Raw genomic sequence first — 25,877 nt, 5'->3', positions numbered from 1 at the left:
GTGAAATGATGATTTGACGGCTGCTCGCTTGCCGCGGTGTGCGCCTTGTGACAGCGTGTATTGAATTTGTTTACAAGTGTTTCTCGGTGCTCCTCCCCAATCCGGCCTGTCGACACAGAAAATGTGCCCTCGGTCTGCAGACATCTACTGTCTGTGAACTGAGCTCACCTACTGCAGAACAGCATAAAGAGCTAGTTGATAGCGCAGTGGTTTTATCTCTTTATGAGCTCCTATAGGGAAAGGCTGCAGGGAAATTGGTTCTACCGCTATCAAAGAGCAGAGACTGCTAGGGTAAGGGATAAAAGGGAAAAAAAAACCTGTCTACATTTACTCTTTCTATATACCATCATCCCTCCCTATAACCCGTCATCTTTCTGTCTATTTTCGTCTGTTTCCTTCTTCCAAGTACTGAGTCATCAAACCACCATTTTGTTGTGTGCTCTACTCCTAACTGCAGCTGTACTCATCCACCTATACTATTTAATGTGTGCAATATGTGCTAATAGTCATCTACATACTGTAGTGCTCTTGCCCGTCTCTGAGGAGGCCCATAGAGCAAATGGAGTTCTCATCATTTGCCACTGTTAAGAGCTTGTAGTGATTGTAAGTAATGCTGTGTCACACTGTGGTTTAGGCTACGACGTGAAGGCCAATTGCATTCATCAATCGTTAACACCAGACATTAGCCAAAGAAAAAAAAAGAACAGTTTCTTCTTCCGGAAAGCTCATTTAGCACTTTGGTTGTTCTAGAACTCTCTTTGCGAGCCGACATGTCTAACTGCCCCTCCCCACTGGGCTGCCCGACCCACTTCTCAGGCTCCCCGGGGATGAAGATCTACATAGATCCCTTCACCTACGAAGACCCCAACGAAGCCGTGCGAGAGTTCGCCAAGGAGATTGACGTCTCCACTGTGAAGATCGAGGAGGTCATTGGTGCAGGTATGGAGAATGGGTACTATGGAACAATCTGCATGGATGCAGATTGCAATGTTTTCATGTATGTATGTTATATGTCCATGTATATGTCAGTTTGCTTGTGTTTAGCCTGAATCCGTTCAAGGTTGTAAAGCTCAGCCCTTTTGGCAGCCACATCAGATGGGAACATGTCAAGGGCCCATGTCAAGTACACTAGCAGCATATAGGCCAGGTACCCTGGGACCTAATGGTATTAGAAATAACTCAAGCCTCGCGGCCTATTCCCTGTGCTTCTCTGTTTTTGGATCCTCTTAGTGTTGCTCTCTAATATGTTCTACCTTGCATCATCCCTTTTCATTTACACGTAAAGTAGGTGGAGACATTTTGTTTTCTGTCCTTGTTTCAGGATGATCTCTAATGTATCGTTATAACTGATGAACATGTAATTAGGGGCTGATTGCTTTGAAGTAAATTCCAAGCAACTGGAGGCTAATTTAGCTTCAGCTCAGTATGTCAAGTGTTTCTCTTTTCCTTGAGACAGGACCCACCTTTTTTCTTTTTCTTTTTTTTTTTCTTTTTTACAGCAGGGAGAGCACACTAATACCATATGTGTTGATTCATGTAGAGGCTAAAATACCCCTGGTAATGAGACTGGGCCTGGAATAGCTCCTGCAGACTGGCCTACTCAGCAAGCTAGGTGTGAGGAAGTGACAGAGATAGGATAGGGGTAAGAATGCAAGGTGACTAACTAATTAAAGATTTCCGTTTTTTGTTGATTTCACTGTGTGGTGTCTCTGCAGGACATAGAGGTGGTGATAATTAATCAAACAGGTTCCAGATATTTACCAGATAGTGCTTGGCTGTTATTCCTTGATTGGGGAATATGAAGACACTTGGCAGGCTTTTGGAGTAGATGACTACTGTGAGTCAGAGGAGCCACACTGTTAAGAATATCATGAAGGAGCAACACTTCAGGAGTATTGGACAACACTCAGCATGCTTGATATAGAACCAAATCAAGATCTATAATAGCAGAGAAATATCTCTGCCTCAGAACTAGAGATGCCAATAAGCTTGATAAATGAATAGATTTAGAGCTCATCAACTCTACTAACCTTTGATCCGATCCTTTTTTGATCACACAAATGTAGATCAGTTCTTGTTTTTGACGGAGCAACCACTGAGCACCTGTTTCCACTCTAGGTGAATTTGGGGAGGTGTACAAGGGCCGTTTGAAGCTGCCTGGCAAGAGGGAGATCTATGTAGCCATCAAGACCCTGAAGGCGGGCTACGTGGAGAAGCAGAGACGGGACTTCCTGTCTGAGGCGTCCATCATGGGCCAGTTCGACCACCCAAATATTATCCGTCTGGAAGGTGTAGTCACAAAAAGCCGTCCGGTCATGATCGTTACAGAGTTTATGGAGAATGGTGCCCTTGACTCATTCCTCAGGGTGAGTAATTTTCCTGAACACATACATGTACCATGTCATACAAAGTTTCAAATGTGCAATGTGTGGTGATCAAAACTCGTATTCAGGAGTTGAATAGAAACCTTGCATGATGGTACTGAGAAGCTAATTGGAAATGAATCGTTAAACAATCCCAGAAAAGGAATTCAAGCTAAGAATCCATCCTAATACAAATTAGAATGAGCCTTCTAAACCTAATCTTGTGCCAATAGAGAATATGTTTCATGACAATGAGCATGATTCCAATCATTCTTAATTTGAAAATTTCCATTAGCAAGCCGTATCAGACTTTAATTTCTCTATTAATGCCTGGAGCTAATAATGGACTCTTCACTCTTTCTTTTATAGTCAGGATTGAGCGGACATACAGCTTAATCAATATTCAGCTCGCTTTTTTTCCTCCTTCAATCTCATGGATTGGTGTTCTATTCCACTTTGATCTAGGGTGGGTTTAAAGGGGCTCTTTGAAGTTGGCTTTGCTAACCGTCACATCCGACTTGTGTTTCCATCGATCTCCCTTACCCTCTTATTTGTTACTGTGTTTCGGGGGTTCAAAGCTTGCTCTTCAGAGCATTCACACAGGGTTAGGGGCACCATGCGTGGATGTTAAAGAGATGGATGCCTGCATTTCCACATGGAACAATGCTTTAACACCTACAATGAGCGAGATTGGCTTCAGCAATCCATTCTGCTTATCTTATGCAAGCATACTTTTCTTCTGGACATTAGGAAGATTTAAAAGGCAAGAAAAGAGGTCAGCATGTCGATTTTGTAATGGCAAAGTGTGAACAACAGATAATTTAAAACAAAGGAAAGGAACAAAACTCCAAACAAAAATAAGTGAATGTCATTACCTGCTTTGGAAAAAGGTAGCTAAAACTTCAAATAGATTGGAAAAGTAGGCAGATTAGACTGTTTGTCTCTTGTGTTCATACCAGGTGTGACAACACATTGTCCAATTGTCACTTTATATGCATGAACCCTCTGGCTGTTCAGGGTTCAAGATTCAGGGTACAACAAAGGGTTGTACAACGAAATGCAAGCTGTATTCCCTTTATGCTGCACACAAAACAAGACCGTTTTTTCATGGTGAAGTGTGGAGAATGAGCTGAGGAGTTTCACAGCCTGAGGAAAGAAGCTGCTCGGTAGTCTGGTGGTACAGCAGTGGATACTTCTGTATCGCTTGCCAGGCGACAGAAGGGTGAACAGACTGTTGTTGGAGTGGGTATTGTCTTTTAGTGTCCTTTGGGCTCACCTCACCTCACGAATACCACTGATGCTCAGTAGATGGGTATGAATGATGTTATGGGCGGTTTCAATCACCCGCTGCAGAGCCCTTCTGTCTTGGGCCATGGACATCCCATGCTAATTTGCAATGTTTCCAGTCAGGAGGCTTTCTATGGCTCCTCTGTAAAAGTTATCGAGAACTTGGCACAGGGATTTTGTCTTCTTAAGTTTCCTTTAGAAGTCATTTCTGAGCTTTTATTACCAGACTGCGTGGTGTCTGTATAATACATCAGAAAATGGCACAAACATCTAATTTATTCTGCACTGATATTTCTTGATAGAGAATCAGATTCAAGCAGTAGGTGTTAAAAATAACAACTTTCAAGTCTGGAATGTTTAGTCAACATAGCATCTTTCAGCATTTGCTGAAATCTCTTTCCTCCAGCTATTCTCATTTATGTTAATCATGACAAAGATGATATCTAAATACTCATTTTTGTTTGTCTTTCTCTCTGTCCTCTAGCAAAATGATGGTCAGTTCACAGTGATCCAGTTGGTGGGTATGATGCGCGGGATCTCAGCTGGGATGAAATATCTCTCTGAAATGAACTATGTCCATCGTGACCTGGCTGCGCGAAACATTCTGGTCAACAGCAATTTGGTGTGTAAAGTGTCCGACTTTGGCCTGTCCCGCTACCTGCAGGATGACACCTCTGATCCCAGCTACACCAGCTCTCTGGTGAGTACTTGCAGAGTTCATCTTTTATTTGCTTCGGGGCTTCGGGTAACATGATTTCTTCTACTCAACCAGTGTTTATTTGCATGTTATGTCTTTTAAGTGGTCTCTCAACTTTTTTACTCACATTAGAGGTCTTCTTAGCCACACTAGAGCCACATTAGAGATCTGTGAATCCATCCGAACATGACCCAGGACCCGTACAGGTTGGGTTCCACATGTTACGGTCAGCAGTCAGGTCCCGCTTCTGTTTTACAATATGTGTAATACCCAAGTGGATCTGAGAAGACCCAGACATAATCAGACAGCACCGATCATGATGGAAATGCTGTGTGTGTGTGTGTGTGTGTGTGTGTGTGTGTGAGTGTGTGAATGAGTGTGTGTGAATGAGTGGGTGTACATTGTAACATTGGGATGAGAAAGTGTGGGCTGGTAAATAAGTTGACAGCCACAACAGACTTCTCAGATAACACAGATGAGAGCAAGTTAGCAATGCTAACGTTAGCAGCTGTGGCAACGAACGAGCAATCGTTATTATAGTTCAAAAGAGCAGACAGTCGAATGTCTCTTTATTTTGCCAGATGCAACAAAACTGCAAATCAGTCGCATTTGTCATCCATCGCTGTGACAGCAAGTGGTCTTTTAAGCTGAAATAATGAGAAGGTTAGCCGTGTTTCAGTCAGAAAATTGGGATGTATTTTAAAAACTTTTTTGGCAAGGTGGATGGATTATGAGTCATGGACAGACACAGGGGAGAAGGCCACTAATGTTCATAAGTTGAGACACAAAGTTTTGTTTTGACAACTTTTAAATAATGTTAAATTGTCAATAGAAATCAGCTTTGAAAATGCTGTCGATCATGTTTGCGTCTCCTGGCTGGGCTAGGGTCCGACATTTCTCACTTCTGTATTGGTCCTGGTCCCGACTTTCAAGCAACAGATGGGTCCGGTTCTGTTCCGGGGAGTACATTTCCGGGTCTTTCTGGGTTCAGGCACCCATTTTTGGACCCATGAAGACCTCTGCCTCACATGTACAGCAATCAAAACATCATAGCAGCCTATCAGTCTAATCAGTTTTGCTTCTATCTGACACCGTCTCATTGTTTTTGAAGGTCTTGGAAACCTTTCACCTTTTCAGTGCATTCCATTTTATATGAGCTGCCTCTCTCGTCCTCATCCTCTTTCCTATACTCAGCAAGTCACGGACTGGAGGTCTGTCACATCTTCATTAGTGTGGAGACAAGCCTCCTCCGGGAAGGCTCCTCTCTCGTTGACATGCCCAGAGTGCAGAGAAAGCAAAGGGCATTGCGGCCTCTCAAACTGACAGCTTCCACCCCCTCCCTCTCCCTCCCTCCTCTCTCTCACTCCTCATTCATTATTACTGGGGCATCATGGGAGGCTTTGGCTCCTCATTAACTCCTCCACACTACAGATCTGTAATTATTAGCAGCCATCGTTAGTTCATCTTCTGCCTCTCCTCTTCCTAATTCAAAACACACTCTTACACCCTCGCAAACACACGCGCAGGTCATTAGGACTCCCAGCATGCCGGAGTTTTGCGTGTGTGTTTTTATTTGAGTGTCTGTTTGTGCGTGTGTGTGTGTGCGTGTGTGCATTAGCATATGAGCAAAGATGTGTTCATGCACAGGCATGCATGTTTATGTCTCTGAGTGTTTGTGTGGGTGGGTGTGTGCAGGCCCATGCACATGTGTCTAGCATCACCTCACTCACTCTGCTTTGAGACTTTGGCGCAAATTAGCTTTGTTTGCAAATCTATCATGAGTGTTGCTGTCTGTGCTTTGTATACAGTATAATGTAATATAAATATACTCACAATAGCCACACGTTTTGCGCCGTGCCCTTTTATTTTGCTAGTCACTGAGCCTTGTCCTGTATTTTACCTGTCCTGCTCTTATTTTGGGTCACCGGGCTCCAGTGACCCTAAACAACCTATCCTGCGAATAGAGATATTCACTTGTTTTATAAAACTGCCTTGGGGGCTGTTTCTGAAAATGATTCATTGTATACTCTTTGAATGTACAGCACTGTGGTAGCACTGTATATGGTCTGAATAAATATGAATAAATTATGCTATAAAAAAGGGCTTATTTTCGGATTAGTTTCAGAGGTATTTCAACACATGCAAAAGTTGAGATCAAAAGCATGCAGTCAAACAGGCCTCTGAGTCAGTGCTACACAGGTATGAAAGGAGAGTTCTCAAAATAATTTGTTTTTATCTAAATATAGGCAAAGAAACAAAACAATAATACAAAAAAAACACAATGCATTTTATTTTATTTACACCTTTGTGACTGAGCTCAGGTGGAAACTCTGTTAAAATTATTATAGCAACATACAGTGTAGGCGCAGGGGAGGCTTCTGATTGGCAGGAAGGGCTAGCCCACGTGTGGACAGGAAGTGTCACACGGGCCAGAGGAGCTGTATGACCTCACATTTGGTGTGGCTGGGAGATAATTGCTCCACAGGAATAGCTGGCTTTGTATGCTTGACCCCTGTGGCTAAACCTTGCTGAATGGGTCTTATGTAGCAACAAAGAGGAGCAGCACCTTTGTTGTCTGTGCCGCTGAGCTTGCTAATAAAACAGGGTGTAAAAGGTGGGGATTGAATTATAGATTGCGGTCGACATTTTGGCGTTGTTTAATGCAAACAAAGTCTCCTTGAGGGCATTATCTGGAGAGTCAATAGAGCAGGTGAGGTTTGAAGTTTGAACCTGGAGAGCTGTTCTGATGGTAGCACACTCAGGCTTTTTGATGGTGTGTTTGCTAGTGATAGAAATTTGAAAAAAACAAACAAACAAACAAACAAACAAACAAAAACGAGCGCATCAAAGCTTTGGCTGTTCTTCACTTTCATACTGGCTGCTGCCTTATCATAGCGTTCTGATGAAATCTTCAGTTCCATAACTATTTTTGTTCCTTCCAAATCGAGGGAGCAGTTTTTTTTCATGTCTCACCACGTACTGAGAGGCTGAGTCCATCAATATGCCTGCTCAATTCTTAAATACAGCTAAATGTGATCAGCTAGCCTATTCAGCTAGACTTAAGTGGCAGATTTTCATGTTGCCTGTCCTCCTGATCCCTCATCCCCTGTATTCAGGGGAGCATGCAAACAAGCATGGGGGGGTGTGAGGGTCCACAGGTCCCATACAGGGTCCTATACTGTAATTAAGCCACGCATGGTGTCCTTCACTCCACGACTTCCTCAGCTATGACCTGACGCTAACCAATCAGCGAGCAAGGCTGGCGTGGCAGACAAGGCCGAGGGAATCAGGGAAATTAAATTGTGCTGACATCCAGTGATTTACATCGCCATTGACCTCCTCCTCCAGCAAATTAATCACCTCTTTCCCTCTACTGCTTTTCTAATTTTTCCCCGCAATTCTAGGCACACCAATTACAGTGCCTGTGGTGTGATGCTGGATGTATGGTTGGGAGGACATGCTGGTAATTGCGTTAACCCTGGATGTGAGTTCACTCTGGAGCAATGTTGTGGAGGTTTCAGACAGAAGGGGGCTGTCCTCCCTCTCTGTTGGCTGCACACCAAAGTCGTGATTAATTAGGCTCACAGGACAATGCTTGGACTCCACCGGTCCTGCTAAGGTGTGCTAATCATTTTAAAGGCTGCGTGTTTGATTGCAGCCGTGGTTTGCTTCTATTTGTATTGATTTGTATGATTACATACATGTGGTTGCATGGTTGAAGAAGTAAGCAGGCACACAATCACAAGTCCAGGTGAGATGCCGGTGAACCTGCTTACCTGACAAGAAAACAAGACTGATCTTTGAACACCCGGTGAACCCGAAAGACTTTCACATTGCTCTCGTTACTCACCACTCCATCCATCTAAGGAGCCATCCATCCATGTATCCATTTATCCATCCTTCTTTTTTCTCCAGCTGTCCACTCCTTTTCCATGTCAAGGCTTTTCCTAGAGCAACACAAAGGCGCATCAGAATGGCATACTCAGTGTAGGGCTACAGAACGATGAGGTAAACCAGCGGTGATGTGGCACATGTTTTATTGTGTGCTTTGTGTTCATGGGTGAGTAAAAGTCAGAGATCCTGCCATGGTCGCTGGCGCTTAATGTGGCTAAGATAAGAGAGCAAGTGGTCGTTAGGGAGCGTGTGTGTGGATCTGTTTCCAAAATCTGCCGTGCGAGTTCAGAATGTCAGGCCTATAACAACTGAGACAAGTGGTGTTACCCTTTCCATTGAGGGTTCATGCCCACAGGGCAAGAGTGAGGAGGGCAGGTGTGGGTCAGGAATTTTTGCTGGTGCCTCAGCTGATGATGTGAAGAGACTGTCACTGCCTCGCATGTCACTTGATGTGTTCTTACGCTGTGACTGCGTGGGCGTGTACTGTATGTGGCCAGATGTGTGTGTTTGCGCTGTGATGCTGCGTATACACATACATGTCCCCTAGGTGCTTTCCTCCGCAGGCATGTATGTGTGTCTGTGTGTTTGTTTGTGTCATCGGGGCTGAGAGGGGTTGAAAGGCGAGGTCACGCAGAGCCAGTAACAAAGCTCATCCGTCAAATCCCTGTGACCTGAGTGACATTCTCTCAGCTCCGCTCCAGTGCTCACACTATGTGGACCGCACTGCTGTTTCTGTCATTTGTCTGTTTTCTATTTGCATCCTTTCCCCCTCTCTCTGGCTTCAGGCCCATGCACTTTTTTTGGCTTGTCTATTCAACCTGCAGTGAAATATGTATGCACTGCATAAAGTTAAAGGGACAGAGTCTCTGAGTAAACAAGGAGTGAAATGGGAACATGTCCATATGGACCGGGCCAAAGGCAAACTAAGAGATCTCCTTGTAGATTTTTTCCCTAACATATCTCATTTGTATGCAAAGGATAAAATACAGTATTTACTTAGATATTAAAACTCTAACAATACTCCATATAAACCAGCAAACCCTTTGTGGCTGTTGCCATGGCTTCTCCCAGGCACTGTGACATCACCGTGATGGCCACAACTCAGCTAAGTTCAAGATACACTTCGCAAGACTGGGGTTCACAAGCATTCGGATAAAGGCAACATTTGTTTCCAGCAAGCCGCTAACCGCTCTTGCATTTTAAAAAGACCAAATGTAAATACAGCTCTCACATCCGCCGTCTAGTTCACACTACACCACATTGCAATTTCACACTACAGTATTGTCAGTAATGGACATGTGCTTCACTCTTTGTAATGTAAAGTTTAAGATCAGGAGCTCTTTTTCTTTATTTCTTGGTGTTGGTAAACAGACGACCTGATCCACTGAATGTCTCTGATGATGCACAGCAGTCAGGTTTACTGGCGGCTGCTTTTGATGTTCAGAGACAACCAGTGTGTGCATTGCTGAACCTCCAAAAACATATGTGTGCTCGTGTATTTTGTAGTTTGAACAACACAAATTCAGATTCAGGTTTTTGTCCAGATGTCACTGGCTATACTTTGCAGCTGTAGCTTGGTACAGCTGTGTTGGATATCTTCAGATAAGTTGACAGTTGGATCTGACTTGCAGTACATCATGTCATTCACATGTGATGTGTAGCAGGAACCTTGGAACTTTCCCCAAGGGTGCAGACTACACATGCCAGGTACTTCCTTATCGGTTTCAGTGGGAGAGCATGTAGAGGTTCGGGTGGTCTTCCCCACCCCCTGCGTGTGAGTCACTGCTGCACTGACCAAGCATGATCCCCAACTGGCCTCCCACCACCCCAATCACACTCATCCATAATTGCAGCCGAACTTCCTACCCTACCCTTGTTTGCTTTTTTTTTAATCTCTGGGTTTTGTACTTGAAACTAATTAAGATGTTTCCCGGCCAATTTTATTCAGATTGTAGGATTTAATTTGCTCAGTCTTGGAGTAAATGTAGCAGCAGAAAACATCCAGGAATAGAAATGAATATGAATATGGAGGAGGTATAGCTTCTGAAAAGACGGAAAGTAACATGATCCATACCTGGTCCCTGCATCAAAGCGGGAGCAACCATCCAGAGCACTCCACCTTGATTTATACCTTCTGTCGTGTTTGCCAGAGACAGTATAAGGTGGGCATTGATTCACCATCTGTGGCTGTTGGACTGCATTTGCATTTGAGCAGGATTCACAATGAGGTGGTTTGTGTACAGCTAAATCAGTGAAAGAGATACCTTCCCTGTTACTGAGCCTGGGTCTCTATAAGCCACCCTAATGCAGGCTGCAGTGACACAGAAGGGACATCCAAGTTGTTGGTTAACCAAAGCAGTAACTTCCAAATACGAAGTTCCACCTTTTTAAAAGCTTCAAAATAAAAGCGCTGACGTGATCATTGCTTTTATTTTTTATTTTGTTCTCATTAAAGGGGCCTTCATAGATACCTTCCCAGTAACAACATGAGGAACGATATTAGACTAGAAAATCAGGCCTATTGTGCTCCTGAACTATCTGCGTATTTTCCATATCCTGTCGGCCACTGTCTAATATTAACATGGAATAGCACAAGTACGATTGGTTACTTGCCAGATTTAATTTGACAATGTCAGCAGTTGCCAGAGATGTTGAGGTCTACTCCCTGAGGGAGCTGAAATTTCTGTTTAACAATACACAGTATGGTGCTAATGATGCTAGGGAACAGGGATAATTGATGGAGTAAATAATAAAAACACATAGAGAATGCTTAATACATAGTGAAGAATTGTTTGTTTCACAGTCTAACTGTGTGCTGAGCAAAACGTCAAAGGTAGCTCATAAACATCACCAGCGGTAGGTCTGGCTTTCCTAAGATAAGCCTTTATGGTACAATATATTTATATGATCATCCAAAAGAAATACAGAAAGATGCAAAAACATTGTACATTGCGCAAAAAACACCAGGTTGGTTGCCATGGCGTCTTTGCCGCCGTATGATACTGCAGGCATACAACCATGAGTGCAACAAAAAGTCTCACAGCCTAAAACTATGTTGAAGCCAGTGAAAAACTTTAATAGCCCAAACAGTCAGAAGGAGCTGCATGAGATCAATTCACGATAAGCCAATGAATGGTGTAACAAGGCCTGTGTGTTTTTTGTGATACGAGTGTGTGTTTGAGGTATCAAGATGGAGATAAACTCATTCAATAAGCAGTGCCAACAAGCTGTTAAACGTTAATGTTTGCCCAAAGCCTGTAGCTATAATAGTAAAATATGTGTGTTGTGCTGGTTCTCTAATTGATTTGGGTGAAACGAAATACTGTCTGCAACTTCACATTTCTCACCTGGTGCTGACAACAATGGAGCTGTTGTGCTCTGCATTAAACCTCCTTCACCAGGCAAAACCGGTTTTCTGTTTGTGTCTGAAATGAGAGACGCATACAAACAAACATGACTTAAAGAATCACAGAACAGTATATTTTGGACATGTTATGTTATGAGATTATGTTATAAGATGTAGGTAAATTGACCTTCACTGTAAAACACTACAGAGAGATCAGCAAGTCACCATTATATCAAGTCTAATTAGATTAGAAATGACCTTTCAATTACATGTCAAAAATGATGACCAAGAGATGCAGAAATATTCCATATTTGGAAAATTTGGAACTGTTCGCTAAGCCCACCCCCCTTTGTTCCCTCTGCTTTGTCTGTCAATCTCTCTGTTCTCCCAAAGCGCATATTATACAGTCTAACACTGGCAGATTTACCACTCAAAGTTCTTAGCAACATTATTTTGGTGCTTGAATTCAGACAGAGACAAACGCAGACTTCTCATTACAAGGCGGCGATCTTCGATTCTGCTGAAACAACAACTGTCGCGAGCAGATTTTATCAGTTTCAGCTAGCTAGCTAATTAAGATGACACTAAGTCTGGAACCCAGGGATTAAAGATGAGCACTGAAACAGCGAGGAAGCCCCAAACACAGGAGATGTAACACCTACATATTCAGTGACAGATTCACTGTGTTGAGTTTCTTCTTGCTTTATTATTCTTCAGACAACTAGATTACTGGGATGCAGTTGGATTTGTGCACTAGTCAGTGCAACGACTCTAAGATGACCTTATTACAGTTCTGATCACACTCTGAGCAGTAATGGATACATTAAATGTACCACTGAAGTATCAGAATGTCAGTTTCTTCCTCGATGTGCTGTGCTGTAATTTATACTGTAACCTGACTGGTTTTCTCTTGCCGGCAGCAATTATTTAAAACGGGATCAGAATTCTACAGATGGAGGGTTATGAAGCATCGGCGTCTTGATCACAATTTCATGTTTTCAGAAAGAGAGCAATTACAGGGGGCTATTCTGGGTGTACAGTATTTTTTTCATTTCCCTCGGTTGTCTTCCCACGCAGCATCGGGTAATTTTTAGAATTCATTTGTTAATCAAACATAAAAACAAAAGGCCTCATAGAGTTCCCAGCCTCGTGTGAGACCGGGATCTTTGGAGCACAAAATAAAATGCTTCCATCAAGTTTTGCATGACTGCATTGTATATATGGTAAAAGACATGTGTCCGTCTCTCCAGACATTCCCATGGGTGTCTGAGAAACCAACATCTCTGTCACCATCCCCCCACCCCACCCCCTTTTATTTCTTCTTCTATTTTTGTTCCCATGTCTTCCGCGTCACTCCTCATCTCTCCATCCCTCTCACTCTCTTTCTCTTCCTATTTGGGCAGACATCCAGAGCAGATCGTTTGCTCTCAAGATTTCATTAAAAGGAGGTTGATGGAGCGCTCTTCCCAGCCTAAGTAAATGTGCTCAAGTCCATTTGAGTGTGCATTGTTTGGAAATGGATTACTGAAGTTGGAGGAGTGAAGGAAGAGGAGAAGGAGGAAAAAAGGACAGGGAGACGGAGATCTACATATTTGTCTTCCAGATGAAGGAGAAAGTTTATTTGGAGTCTCTAAATAGCTTCTGTGAAGTGAAAAAAGCGGAGTAAAAACAAGTCTTGGACGACACTGGACTCTTTAAATCACAGTACATTCGTCTGGGACATGGCTGCATGTTAGCGATGACTGTTATTGCGCTCTGACAGGTATATTTGCTCCAGATATTACTTCATTCTGCAGCAGCATGTCACTGACAGTCTACATGAAGGTATCTGGCACATTGGTGGATGCGTAGCTCCAGCCACTGCAAAGACATGACAGGTGTTTCATATCCTCGCTCTGCGTACCAGCGTCTGAACACACACACACACACACACACAACTAGGGTCACGGGACCATAACAGACACCAGTAAGCACACACATTACATGGCGGCCACATGTTTATCCCTCATCTGTCAGACCTCGCTGTCACTGGAACACACTCGTCTCGCCGTGGTACCTCTTAACCTGACAGCCCCAGCACATCTCCGTCGCGGTCGCACTCCAGACATATCGCTGGCTGTCACAACTGGTCGCAAACTGTCACGGCTGGTCACAACCAGGTGGAACCGGTCGCATGTTGTAATCTCATTCGAGCCTGCCAGCACACTCCTGTGTCTTCCCCAGGTGTTCCGGATGGCAATCCTGTGCACAAACATGTCTGAGTGCGTTGTACACGTGCATGACGTGGCAATGGGAAAGACAAAAAAAATACCCCATTGCGTCACAAAGTGAGTGAAATGGGGAAAAGTATAGGTGAAGTTTTCACGCTTTCGTGACCACTCGCTTCTTCTTCATTGTGCCAACGTTTATCAACCGGAAAATAGACCCATCCAGTATCTCTGGATCAGGCACTGTATGCCACTTTATTTATTATCAAGGGAGTTTTGCGAAGTATCACTTGATATCATAGATTACTCCTCTCAAGGCCCAGGAGTTCTGCAGCTGAGGTGGCTGCTACAGCTACAGCCCGCCTGATCTACACGCAGTCTGAGTTAACTGTCCGAGATGATAGCAGAGCAGGTGAATTCTGCGTTGGGGGCGATATTTCACTTCCAGGCAAACAGAAAACAGCTTGTTCCTTTTTGAGTAGCCAGCACGGTATAGCACATCCAAAGAGATGTCCCCATGCTTCGAGGCTTCACAAAGCACTTGTGCTTTTGTGTTGACATTAGGTCTGTTTTAATTCCCATCATCACTTCTGCTATCCCCCCCGACTCATTCCTTGTGGTATTAACACTCCTTGTACTGCAAAAAAAAAAAAAAAAAAAAAAAAAAATCCAGTGCTTTTTATTATGTTTTTGCCTTCTTCCCTGAATGCATGAGCTGCTCAGCACTTCATGTTATTAAAGCAGGATTTTGGCAGAGCTATCACTGGCCCACAGCAGTAATTACTAAGGGTTTGCATAGCTGCCTCTGACTCACCCGCCTTGGAAATGTTATTACTAAAGTCTGTCTCATTGGAGGCGCGCAGGGAGCTTCTTGTGAAGCTTGTGTCTTTGCTCAGGCCATTCCAGCGACACTCAGCTCATATCCCAACAGGGTCCCGGGGCATGAGACCAGATGTACAGAGCGAGGGAGGGAGTATGCGAGTAATGATAAAGAGTGGCTGTAATAGATGGTGTTTCGCTTGGAGCAGCAATTTTTTTTCATGTCGTTCTGCCTTTATTTCTTCGCTGTTCATCTTCTGTATGTTTGTCCAAACAAAATAATTGACTTGCAGCGTAGGCCCTGACAGAGTGACAGACGAAGAAGAATGGGATTGGGCTTCTTATATATTCGTACGGAAGGTGCTTGGCTTGTGTATGCGTCCCTCCATTTGCCCTCAGACCCAGGAAAGGGCAAGGGAAAGTGTCCTGGGGTCTCGGATTAGATGAAACGATTCAGATATTAACTAGTCTGAGATATGAGAGAAGCACTGAAGTCGCTGGGGCTTAGACAGCCTTTATTCGTCTATTGATCTCTTCCTTTCCGTATTTCTTTCTTGTTCTCTCATTTTCTCTCTCTGTGACACCCTCGCACAACCACACACTGCACCATTGCCTAATTCTTTCAACGCGTCGTGTCTTTTTCTCTGCTGGCTGCTGAGCTCGGCGAGAGCGCTGCCTCCGCGTCTTGCTGCGCGTCCTGACAGCAGTCTCCATTCGGGGTCAGATGTTTAATCTCTTTTCAGGGTCAGCGGCCGTTTAAAGGTCAAACCCTAAAGAGGTGCTCATTAATGAGCTCAGAATCTCCACCTCTGCAGCGCCACACAGCGCTGACCTGTAACACCTACGTAAGTGTGTACGGATGCACGCGCACAGGCACGCTCATATGCGAACCTGTTTCTGGTTATTCTTGTCCAGCATTTCAAACACCAGCCTGCAGTATGAAAACACCCCAGAAGATCCATTTTCTGAGTCCTCGCTCATTTCTCTCTCTTTTCTGCTCCCCCTCCCTCTCTCTCTGACTCCTCTCCTGCTCTCTGAGAGCCAGCAGGAAACAGGGTGGTCTGTGTAGGTTGCTCTCTAGGTTTGGGTTTGTTTCCAGCGGCAGCTTATCTGCAAACGCTCAGGTTCAGCTGATTGGCATTATTAAACCGGTGGCGAGCTCAACTGAGATATAAGGGGAGGCGGACTTGTGTGCGTGTCTGTGCCTGCGCATATGTTCCCAGCTGTGTGTGTGTGTGTGTGTGTGGAATCTTAAACAAGCAGCTGTCAATTTCTGTCAACAGGGCGCGTGGCATGCCCGAGGCCCAGGTAGCCCAATTACAGGCAGACAGCTCGACGTACAGGCAGAAGCACGGGCCTCTCTCTTCTGTTATCCAAACAGGGCTGTGGGAGAGGAGACGCTAAATGTGATGTTGGTCGATGTGTGAAGGGCGGACACTGTCGGGAGCCGCTGCTGAGACAGAGGCAGAATCACGCGTATGTTTTAGCTGTTGGAGGTTTGAGATGCTGGGTTGATGAGGAGGATAGAGAGGGGGATGGAGTAGGACGGTCGAGGCAAGCAAGGTGGGGGTGTTGAGGGCAGTGGCTGACTTTAACGTGAATAATAAACTGTTTTGGAACGTTTCTTTCATTTCCCCTTCTGCCCTTTTTGTCCCTTTCTCCTGCGCTCAGGGTGGGAAGATCCCAGTGAGGTGGACGGCACCAGAGGCCATCGCTTACAGAAAGTTCACCTCGGCCAGTGATGTGTGGAGCTACGGCATCGTCATGTGGGAAGTGATGTCATTTGGAGAGAGGCCTTACTGGGACATGTCCAACCAGGATGTAAGTTTTGTTTTTTTTTTTTTTTTTTTTAAAAACATGAAATTACATCATTGCTTTCTTAATGTGATGTATTTCCTTTAAAAACAGGATGTTAGCATTAGAGGAGATATTAATGGCGTGACGGCTGTAGAGAGAATGACAGTTTTTTTTTTTTTGAAATGTCAAGCAGAAAGGTGAAATCGTCAAAAAATATGTTGCCTTTTTTTAGTTAGACCCACTAGTTCAGCAAGGCCTCGCCACTAAAGAAGCACCTTCTTCTGGGAAGCAGCAGCCTCGTACGAAGTTCAAGCGTGCATTTCATAGGATCTTTAAGCAGCATCGTAAAAAGGAACATTTACATTGAGTGCGAACACTTTTCTCAACTTCCATGCAGTAAAAAGCAAGTTTGAATCTGAGTAAAGTGCCTCATTAATACGATGGCCATTTCCGTACAGATGCTGTTATACTGTCTCTTCACCCCATAGATACACAATCAAGGACAACACACGAGAGAGGAAGCTGTAATAAATCACACATTTTTTATCAGTTCCCATCTCATAGCATCATCACTGAAGATGTCCTTGACTCTGACTTTGAAAGCAGACTTATTATGGAAACAGCCTCACACTATCCCCTTTCCTTCCTGGCCGGATTTTGAGAGCAATGAATGATTGCTGAGAGCTCTGCTTTGTTCCCCATGTCCGTTTGGACAAGGTCCACATGCACAGACTCCCATGAACACACAGGAACCAACACAAACACACACAACCGTTGGACATAGTCCCGTACTATGAGGTCTCTCTCCCTGAGCTCTTTTAGTGAGACAACTAGCCAACCATCAGGCCTCTATGGACCCCACTCCACGAGGACCGTCCAACCCGGCAGATGTTGCCTCAGTGGGCCAGCAGCAAACGCTGCCTGGTGGGACTAGTGCAGAGAAGAGGACTGGCACCGCTCAGCATGTCCGGCTGCTCAGTCCACACACACACATACAAAAAAAAAAAAAATACGCACACACACAACCACTTCTCCATATGCACCATTTGTCAAGATTTTGCTGAGTTGCAGTCAACTCCAGGGTGGAGTTGGCAACCTACAGAGCAGCCTGTAATTTTTAATGATAGTATCTTTTACACTTGATTTCACAACAGACTCTTATCTCGCAACTATGCATTTTTAAGAAAAGATTACATCCACAGAGAGCATAGATATATGGACGAGGGCTAGGGCTAGGTCCATCACTGAGCACTGCAGCAATCTGGGTAACCTTTAGTCCTTTCAGTGTCTATGGATAGATAGCTGCAGATTGAGCGTGTTCAGCTTTCACATATTTATTCTGACTTCACTGTTTGTATATTTATTTCAGCCATAGGTTATAGCCAGCAAACAGCGTGTGGAGTGTGAGGGTGGCCACTGAATTATAGATACTGCACTTCTGCCAAATGTGCCTCAAGTTCTGAGTGAACTTCATTCAGCTGTCACTCGATTCTAATTCCGTCTACCCTGAAACTCTTACTCGCAGCTTCTCTCTAACAAGCCCAGGATAGTCTGTGCAGCCTTTAAGAGACATGTGTCAAGTGGCTGTACTTCACAGTGTTAATTATATGCAATCTGCCCATTCCCCAGTGACTTCTCTCTGCAGCAACACTGCCTCTGCTCTCCTTTCCATCTCTTCCGTCGCTCCGTCCTCCAGGAGTGACGTGTGATTGGCTGGAATCGAGAGGCAGGGCACATCGCTGTCTCTTGAGTCACCAAAGGAAGTGTGTCCGTATGGGATGGGGATGCTGATGTCAGGATCACAGAGTGGATGTGCTTAGTGTCATCAGTCACTGGAAACACTAATGCAGTGTATTATTGACGAGCAGCCAGACTGTAGAAAAACACTCTAACCGAAAGAAGTTTGCTGTCATTACCGTATGACTTAAACGTGGCATATAAATGTAGGCTTGTCAGCTAACTCATTTATGGAATAAATAACAACCCTTTCTTCCCCAGGTGATTAATGCCATTGAGCAGGACTACCGCCTGCCGCCGCCTATGGACTGCCCCAGTGCCCTGCACCAGCTGATGCTGGACTGTTGGCAGAAGGACCGTAACGTACGACCCCGCTTCACCGACATCGTCAGCACCCTGGACAAGATGATCCGCAACCCCACCAGCCTCAAAGCCGTAGCCAACATCCCTGCAGTGTGAGTAAAAAGCGCTTTTTCGACAGCAGATGACACACACACGCTCAGCCAGAAGTGGACATTAATTACCCACAAACATGCTTTTCATCTGTTTATATATACAGTATTTACACAGGCTGTCTAACCCAGCACGCACATGCTTATTATGCGCTCATAAAATAAACATGCATTTATTACTGTTGATTGCATCAAACCTGAACTTTTCCTCCCCAGGATCTTTTTTCCCTGCTGCTTATGATTCTCCCGCACATCCAGACCCCCTTATTGGCTTTAGAAAGTTCACTTTTTCCACATTTTGCAGTGTTATATAAATTATTTTTGCCTCATAATGACAGACCAAAACTGTGTTTTTAGAAAAATGAAATCATGCAGAAACATCTCATTTACATGCATATTCACAATGTTTGTGCGCTATTTTGTAATGGCTTTGATTCTGTTTGAATCCTGTTGGGTTGCCAGCTCTGCACACCTCGCTTTGGACAGTTTCTTACACTGTAACTCAGAGATCCTCTCAAGCCCGGCCAGATTGGATGTGGACTGTCGGTGAACTGCGAGCGTCAGGTTTCTCCACAGATTTTCCATTCCAATTTTCAAGCTTTGGCCGGGCCACTTAGGGTCATTCAGAGACTTGTCCTGAAGCCACTTGTTTTAGCTTTGTGCTTTGGGCTACTGCCATGTGGAAAGGTGAACTTTTGGCCGTGTGCGAGTTTGATTTTGTGCTATGGAGCATGTTTCTCTTCAAGGTCCCTCCTGCATTTAGATCAATTCGCTGTTTCTTTAATTGTGGCCAGTTTCCCAATATCTGACACCGAGAGGCATTACCACGGCATGCTTCGTTGTATCAGTCAAGCAATGAGTGTTGTTTGGCATTCAGGCCAAGGAGCGGATGCGTTTTCTAACAATACCGGAGAATCTTTTTACACATTTTGCTCTTTAGGTAGGACGGTAGGTAGGCACAGTAGGTAGGTAGAGTGTATAACAGGAAAATGTGGTAAAAAAAATAAATGAAGGGGTCAGAATACTTTCCAAAGCAAATACTCACACAGTGCACATATACATGCACACTTTCTCCCTCTCTTCCTTGCATCCTCTCACACATACCCACACAAAACACCCATAACTACAGCTTCTCTCCTTCTCTTAAAAACCGCCTTGTTTAATATCGCATCAAAGCCCGGCTATATACGTCCTCTTACCCCCCTCCTTCGCTCTGCCTCCTCCAGGCCTTCTCAGCCACTGTTGGACAGATCCATACCTGACTTCAACACCTTCAGCTCAGTAGAGGACTGGCTCGCTGCCATCAAGATGAGCCAGTACAGAGACAACTTCCTCAACTCAGGCTTCACCTCCCTGCAGCTGGTGGCTCAAATGACCTCAGAGTGAGTTCACCTGCTCGTGTGCGACTGAAGTGCTCCAAACGCGTGTGGCACTTTATGGGCACACTTGTACAAAATGATTCAACGTCAAGTGTGTGTATTTTTAGCATGAATGTGCCCAGTGACTCAAGTATCTGAATGATTGCATCCAAGTAAAGCCTGTGAGGGTAATGCATGAAAATATATATTATAGAAGATAACACAGTCATCGTGGTGAAATTATTTCCATCTGTGCTCTTCAAGTATCACGACTGGTATCTAATAAAAAATAAAGATAATTAACAATTTCCCAAAATGGATAATGATGTAAATCCTTTCCAAGAATGGGTCATGACAGCATTTCTTGTAGCACTTGTAATAAAAGACACAAATATTGCACTACATTTATTTTAATTAACAATGTTGCTTGGTCTACAAATTTATGTGGGAATGTAAATACATTCCAACATTTTTTTTTATTAAAAATGTATGCTCGGGGCTGGGTGGCATTTATGCAGTCTCTTTGCAATGCAAAGCAACATGCATTAATAAGTGCCTTATCTCAAGTGATAGAATTAATTTTGTAAATTTGCTATTTTCATTGCTACCAGCTTTCCGTCCTGAAATTGGGCTTTCATGTATAGTGATGTTAGGGCTGTAAATGCACCGGAAAATGATGATATGATGATGAAATGATGCATTTTTCTCTAGTATAATCGCCCCACACTCAGATGATCCATCCCATCTTCAATATGATGGAAATCCTTTCATCTATTGCTTCAAAATATGTTCTTGCTTTTCAATTTTCTTTCTCTCTGCCTTTCTCCCTAGGGACTTGCTGAGAATAGGAGTGACCCTAGCAGGCCACCAGAAGAAGATCCTCAGTAATATCCAGTCCATGAGGGTGCAGATGAGCCAGTCACCCACGACGATGGCATGACTACAGGTGGCGCTGTGCCACGGAACGGGCAGCATTCGCAGGACCAGCAACAATGGGAGCCCGCGAATGACCCCCGATCCTTCGGAACGCGCCAGAGTCGAGACTATTGTCTTAATCTAATCCACTACCATGACAAGAGGAGACCAGGGTCTACACTACCACATGGTTATCAGCTATCACACTTCATGCAATCCACGCCAGGAGTTCAGGGTCCAGACTTGATACTGTTTCTCCACTTAGCCACAAAAGGAAAACAGACATCAGTTGCTGTGGTTATAGACTGCCATTCATGTCACTGTAAACCAAAATAACTCCAACAATCAGACATCGCCACAGGGAATCTCTCACAATTCCAGACTGTATGGTAAAAATGAGTGATATTGTACTTCTATATTATCTGGACTAGAAGATGTTAAAATTGTGAACAGAAGTGTGAGACATTTAGAAACAACGTGTGACCTGTGATTTTACCGTCGTCAGTGTGTGCAATGAAGATGCCTTGACCTGGCCAGAAATAAGTCCCAGAAGAAAAAGCAATTACCAGTAGGAATAATTAGAGGGAGGAGCATACAGGGATGTACAGTGGAGCACCATTTTCAACTTTCACGCCATCATTTGCTTGTTTGAAGAATTTGAAAAATGTATTGTAAACGGACTGGTGAACGTTCAGAGCTAGTTCTATTTTTGTCTTTTACCATCTATTTGTTTGTTTGTTTGATCACTATAGCAAGATGCCGCCCACTCGTATTTTAACTTTAACACTACCTGTGGAGTCCTGGGTGGAAGGCCTTGCCAAAGGACTTCTCAACCAGCCCCACCCAGATTCAGAGAATATAAATATGTTTATCTCTTGCTAAATATGATTATATCTTTCATAATAAACCTTCATATTGAAGGTGATAATGTATGAATATGTATGTACAGAACTCTCTGCTTGCATTTTTGGCAAAGACATGTTTGTTGACTAGACTGTGATAGACACAATGTGTAGATTTCTACGGTGCCCTGGTTCCCTTCGGACAACTGAACAACGGACACTGGGTTGTGCGTCTCCCTGTTCGAGGGTCACAAGGACAATCCTGACTGAATCTTGAGGAAAACATTAAAGGAACTGCGGGCGAAGAATTGGTATTGTAGATCTATATGAAAATTACTGTAGGAGTAAAAATAATTGACTAAATATCCATTTATCGGAGATCATGTTTAATGTGAGTGTACACATGCTGTCTCTTGCTGGTGAGCACTTGCTTGTACAGATATGTTTTCTGTTTTTGTTTCTTTTTGTTCTGTTGTTGTTGTTTTTTTCGTTTCATTTCGTTTTTGTTGGGAGTCCTCAGCGCCATCCAAGGGGGGGGAGGAAACTCCACGCCCTGGCCGGCCCGCATCCACTGTAAGTACCCGCTGATCACGCAGAAAAAACTTCTTAATTGCTCTATATCTGGTGCATTTTATTTCAGGCAAATCCAGTTAGTCTTTCTCAGGGGTGCTAAAAATATCTCAGGCGAGGCAAAATTTGCTGCAAGTCTGACATGCACAAGAGAGTAGCCAATCGAGGCGCCGCAAATCGGAGTGAATCAGCATCACTTCTCTACACAGTGAAAATGAACATCTGGGCCAAAGTTTGCCAACAGACGCCTGATGCCATTCCGATGAACACGCAGACTTAAACAGCCCACATGGGCACGCTGCTCACGCGGAAGCACAATCTTCTATAGACTGCTGTTGCTAAGCTGCTGAGTAAATCTATGCCTTCTCACTATATGCTGCTGCCATATGGGTGGGCAGGTTGAGCACAAACACTGTGGTGCCACAGAGAGTTTCACGCAAACATGAATCTTGCCATAGCTCTTAGCTGCAGGAACTGATGTTTGGAAACGTTCTCTTACAACCCCTGCTCCAAAAAAAAGTTGAAACATGAATAAGGAGATGAGGAGATGAGTTCAATTAGAAAAAGAATCCTTTTTGGCATATGCTCAAATGAAAACAGCACAAAGGTAATACACGTTTTATCTCTTGAGCGTCACTGACATCATCCTGGAAAGGCTCAGTCGTTCACAAGCAGGGATGGAGCGAGGTCCACCGCTTTGTGAACACATGATTGTATAAAGGATGTTACTACATGGGCTGAACTTTGTAAAACTGTTGATGGTACACACAGCTCACTTGTAAACAATTGCATTTGGTTGTTATTTGTGTTTCATGCGGTGTTCCAGCCTTCCTGGAATAGAGGTTGTAGGTAGCATTTGATTGCAAGATGTCTACATTATTATTTTTACGTTATTCCCAAGGGACGCCATGGATGACTGTCCATGAAATTGCACTGCAGTACTCAGGAATACATTTTGAGGGTTGTTCTGGATAGTGCACAAGGATGATCCGTCTTTCTAAGTCCGGGGACGGTGCTTTAAGATTGCGGTGTGAATCGTCTGTGCACAGTGATGGTGTCACAGTAGCAACAACGAGTCGATGAGCAGTGGTCGTTTTGCCGTCCTTCTTGCTGGTCACCTGCTTCAGGCTCAGGCTGTTGGAAAGCTACGAGGAACTGCTGTTACAGTTTATAAATCGAGTTTTGATGAAATAACGCTGAAACAACAGCGGCCTTTGAAACCGAGAGCAAGCTGATCTGAATGTTCCTGTGGCAATATTCTTTTGACATACAGCCATGGCAGCAAAGTAGCTCACAGACAATTATCTTGAGCTATTGTAGTATCAATTCTGTGCAGTAGCTGTGACCCTGCTGAAATCCCTTTTGGCCCTATCTGAAAAGACATGAGTGACGATGGTTCTAACCACCTTGCGTCCAAAATTAGAAATTGATGGCAGGCCCATTAGCAGATTATTAAGTGTACTCACCCCCCTCAAGTCATCCTCCTCCTCCTCTGTCTGTCCTGCCCTCTCTCCCTGGCTACTCTGGCTGGCTGGCACACCTCCAGCTCGTTCATCCTGGGTGTAACCAAGCTGTCTTGGGCCAGGGCTGGGCTGGGCTGGCTTAGGCCAGGGCCAGCCTGAGAAATGGTTGGCTCCATGCTCCAGTGGGCCCAGGCGGGGGTGCAAACACCTGCTGGAACCTCCGTATGACAGGCATCTGATCAGCCACGGGGAGGGAGAGTGATGGGAGCGTCAAAAAACAAACACACACACACACAGAATCCCTCAATTATGTTATTCTCGCGTCTGGTTTCCAGCCTGATGCTTAATGAAGAGAAAGTGGGCAGAGACCTGACGCAGTGTGTGCATATGCGATAGAAAGGGGGGGATGAGTCAGTTTACAGGAGGGTGAAGGTGCGGGGCATAAACACGGGATGGTTAGAAGGAAGTCAGAAAGTTAGTTCATTGAAGTGAATCAGCCCCTACCAACGTGCAGTGTGGTTTATGTAGCAACATCTTTGTTGTTATTATATAAATATTAATTTCTTTGGTTTAGTTTAGTGATGGAAAATATCAAGCAACTGGTTTGCCTCATGGGCAAAATCAATTGCTTTTTCTTTTCAATTCTTCAAGTCATTGATTCGCCAAGTATTCCTAAATATAATCACATGCTCCTTGAGATTGGCATAAATCTCTTTTCACTGAAACCAATGATTCAATTTGAATGCATTAGTCCTCTGTTCAGATCAGTCTCATGTATTTGCTTTTCAACCCAAGAGCCTGTGAATGAGATGATAGAATATATTTTGCAACTGTATTTTTTTTCCCTCTTCTTCCATTTGCTCTGTCTTTCTAAACATCTGACTGTAATGACACTCCAGTGTGATGAATGGAGAGGCGGTTCGCCATCCCTCTCTGAAAGCTGTTTCATATGGAAGCCATTCATCACACACTGATACAAAACACAAGAACAGAGCTTGTTAAATGTTTCATGGCGCCGTAACTGTCGGAGAAGTGACCAACGATCCTTTTAGTAGCTGATTTCATGCCTGTCATTTATAGGTTAGGACAGTAGACGTGCGTTCACCTGAGAATGACCCGACATGACACCCCACAAAACTAAACGTATTAAACTACTCCCTTCTCTTTTTTTCTTTCTTCTGTTTCAGGCTGTGGACTCAAAGATTTACACACACATATAAAACAGTATACACACGACACTTCATGCTTACACATTCACATGCACAAACACACACACACACACACACACACTGAACACTGTGGGCAGCCAGTGAGGAGGAAGATCGGATGAAATGGGACCTTTCCAGGATACCACTCCCTCTATGGTACACAATGGATGGTGGAGCTGAATATGAGTGTGCACATGCCATAGTTTATTTGTGTGTGCGTGTGTGTGTGTGTGTCAGAGAGAGTGAGAAAAAGAGAGTGAATGTGTGTGTGTGCATAGCAGGCACATTTGTGTGTACAGACATTTCCGTGTGCACAGGTACATCGTTTAAGAGCGTGAACGGTTTCCTTTTTCTTTTTGTTTGTTTCTGTATAGCTACCACTTGTAAATTGTGACAAGTACGTGTCAAGAGTTTGTAAGCTGTAACTTTCTGAGAACTATTGTACTAAAATGCACTCAATAAACGCCTTGGAAAACAAGTCAATCACTTTCTGGTCTGTGACTCAATGGGTGATGATTCTGTTTTCATTAATGGTGAGTCAAGAAAGCAGAGAGGAAGGGTTATTATCCAGTAACACTGCTGTCAGCACTGTGCACGAGTGTGACGTCTAATGCTTGGTTTCATAATGGTAAAGGAAATAAACAGCTTTTTGTCACCGCCGGTCTGGCTGGCAGCAAGTGTTAAAAGCCATCAGCCGCTAATAAACGAGCCGTCACTCGGATTACACGTGAACCCGAAAAAATGGCTCTCCAAGAAAAGTGACAATATTTTGACAAACTAGTGGAAATTATCCTCCCATCTAGACTCTTATCTGGAACTCAAACACACACTTGCGCGCACACACAAACACACAGGCAGTCGCAGTAAGTCTCGTAAATTCCAGCTGCCAGAGAGTTTTAGAGCACTTCACACGCTGGAAAGC

General features: G+C 44.1%; 1 protein-coding gene across 3 annotated transcripts in view; it reads left to right on the top strand.

Moving 5' to 3' along the window:
* LOC121615411 (ephrin type-B receptor 1-B) overlaps positions 1 to 25,438 on the top strand; it is a 151,424-nt gene extending 125,986 nt beyond the window's left edge. For 2 of the 3 annotated variants that reach the window (XM_041949762.1, XM_041949764.1), the window contains exons 10-17: positions 751 to 939; positions 2,119 to 2,366; positions 4,135 to 4,350; positions 16,285 to 16,434; positions 18,409 to 18,602; positions 19,826 to 19,981; positions 20,789 to 22,287; positions 24,935 to 25,438. In XM_041949762.1, the coding sequence (XP_041805696.1) occupies positions 751 to 939; positions 2,119 to 2,366; positions 4,135 to 4,350; positions 16,285 to 16,434; positions 18,409 to 18,602; positions 19,826 to 19,981; positions 20,789 to 20,897 (1,262 nt within the window). In that variant the 3' untranslated portion in view covers positions 20,898 to 22,287; positions 24,935 to 25,438. The remainder of the gene's footprint in view (positions 1 to 750; positions 940 to 2,118; positions 2,367 to 4,134; positions 4,351 to 16,284; positions 16,435 to 18,408; positions 18,603 to 19,825; positions 19,982 to 20,788; positions 22,288 to 24,934) is intronic. The other variant, XM_041949763.1, reaches the window with a different exon arrangement.
* Positions 25,439 to 25,877: the final 439 nt, after the last annotated feature.

This window comes from Chelmon rostratus, chromosome 12 (genome assembly GCF_017976325.1).
Source record: "Chelmon rostratus isolate fCheRos1 chromosome 12, fCheRos1.pri, whole genome shotgun sequence".
NCBI classification, from domain to species: Eukaryota; Metazoa; Chordata; class Actinopteri; order Chaetodontiformes; family Chaetodontidae; genus Chelmon; species Chelmon rostratus.
Note: the sequence above shows the minus strand (reverse complement) of the source record. Positions and strands in the feature narration are given on the sequence as shown.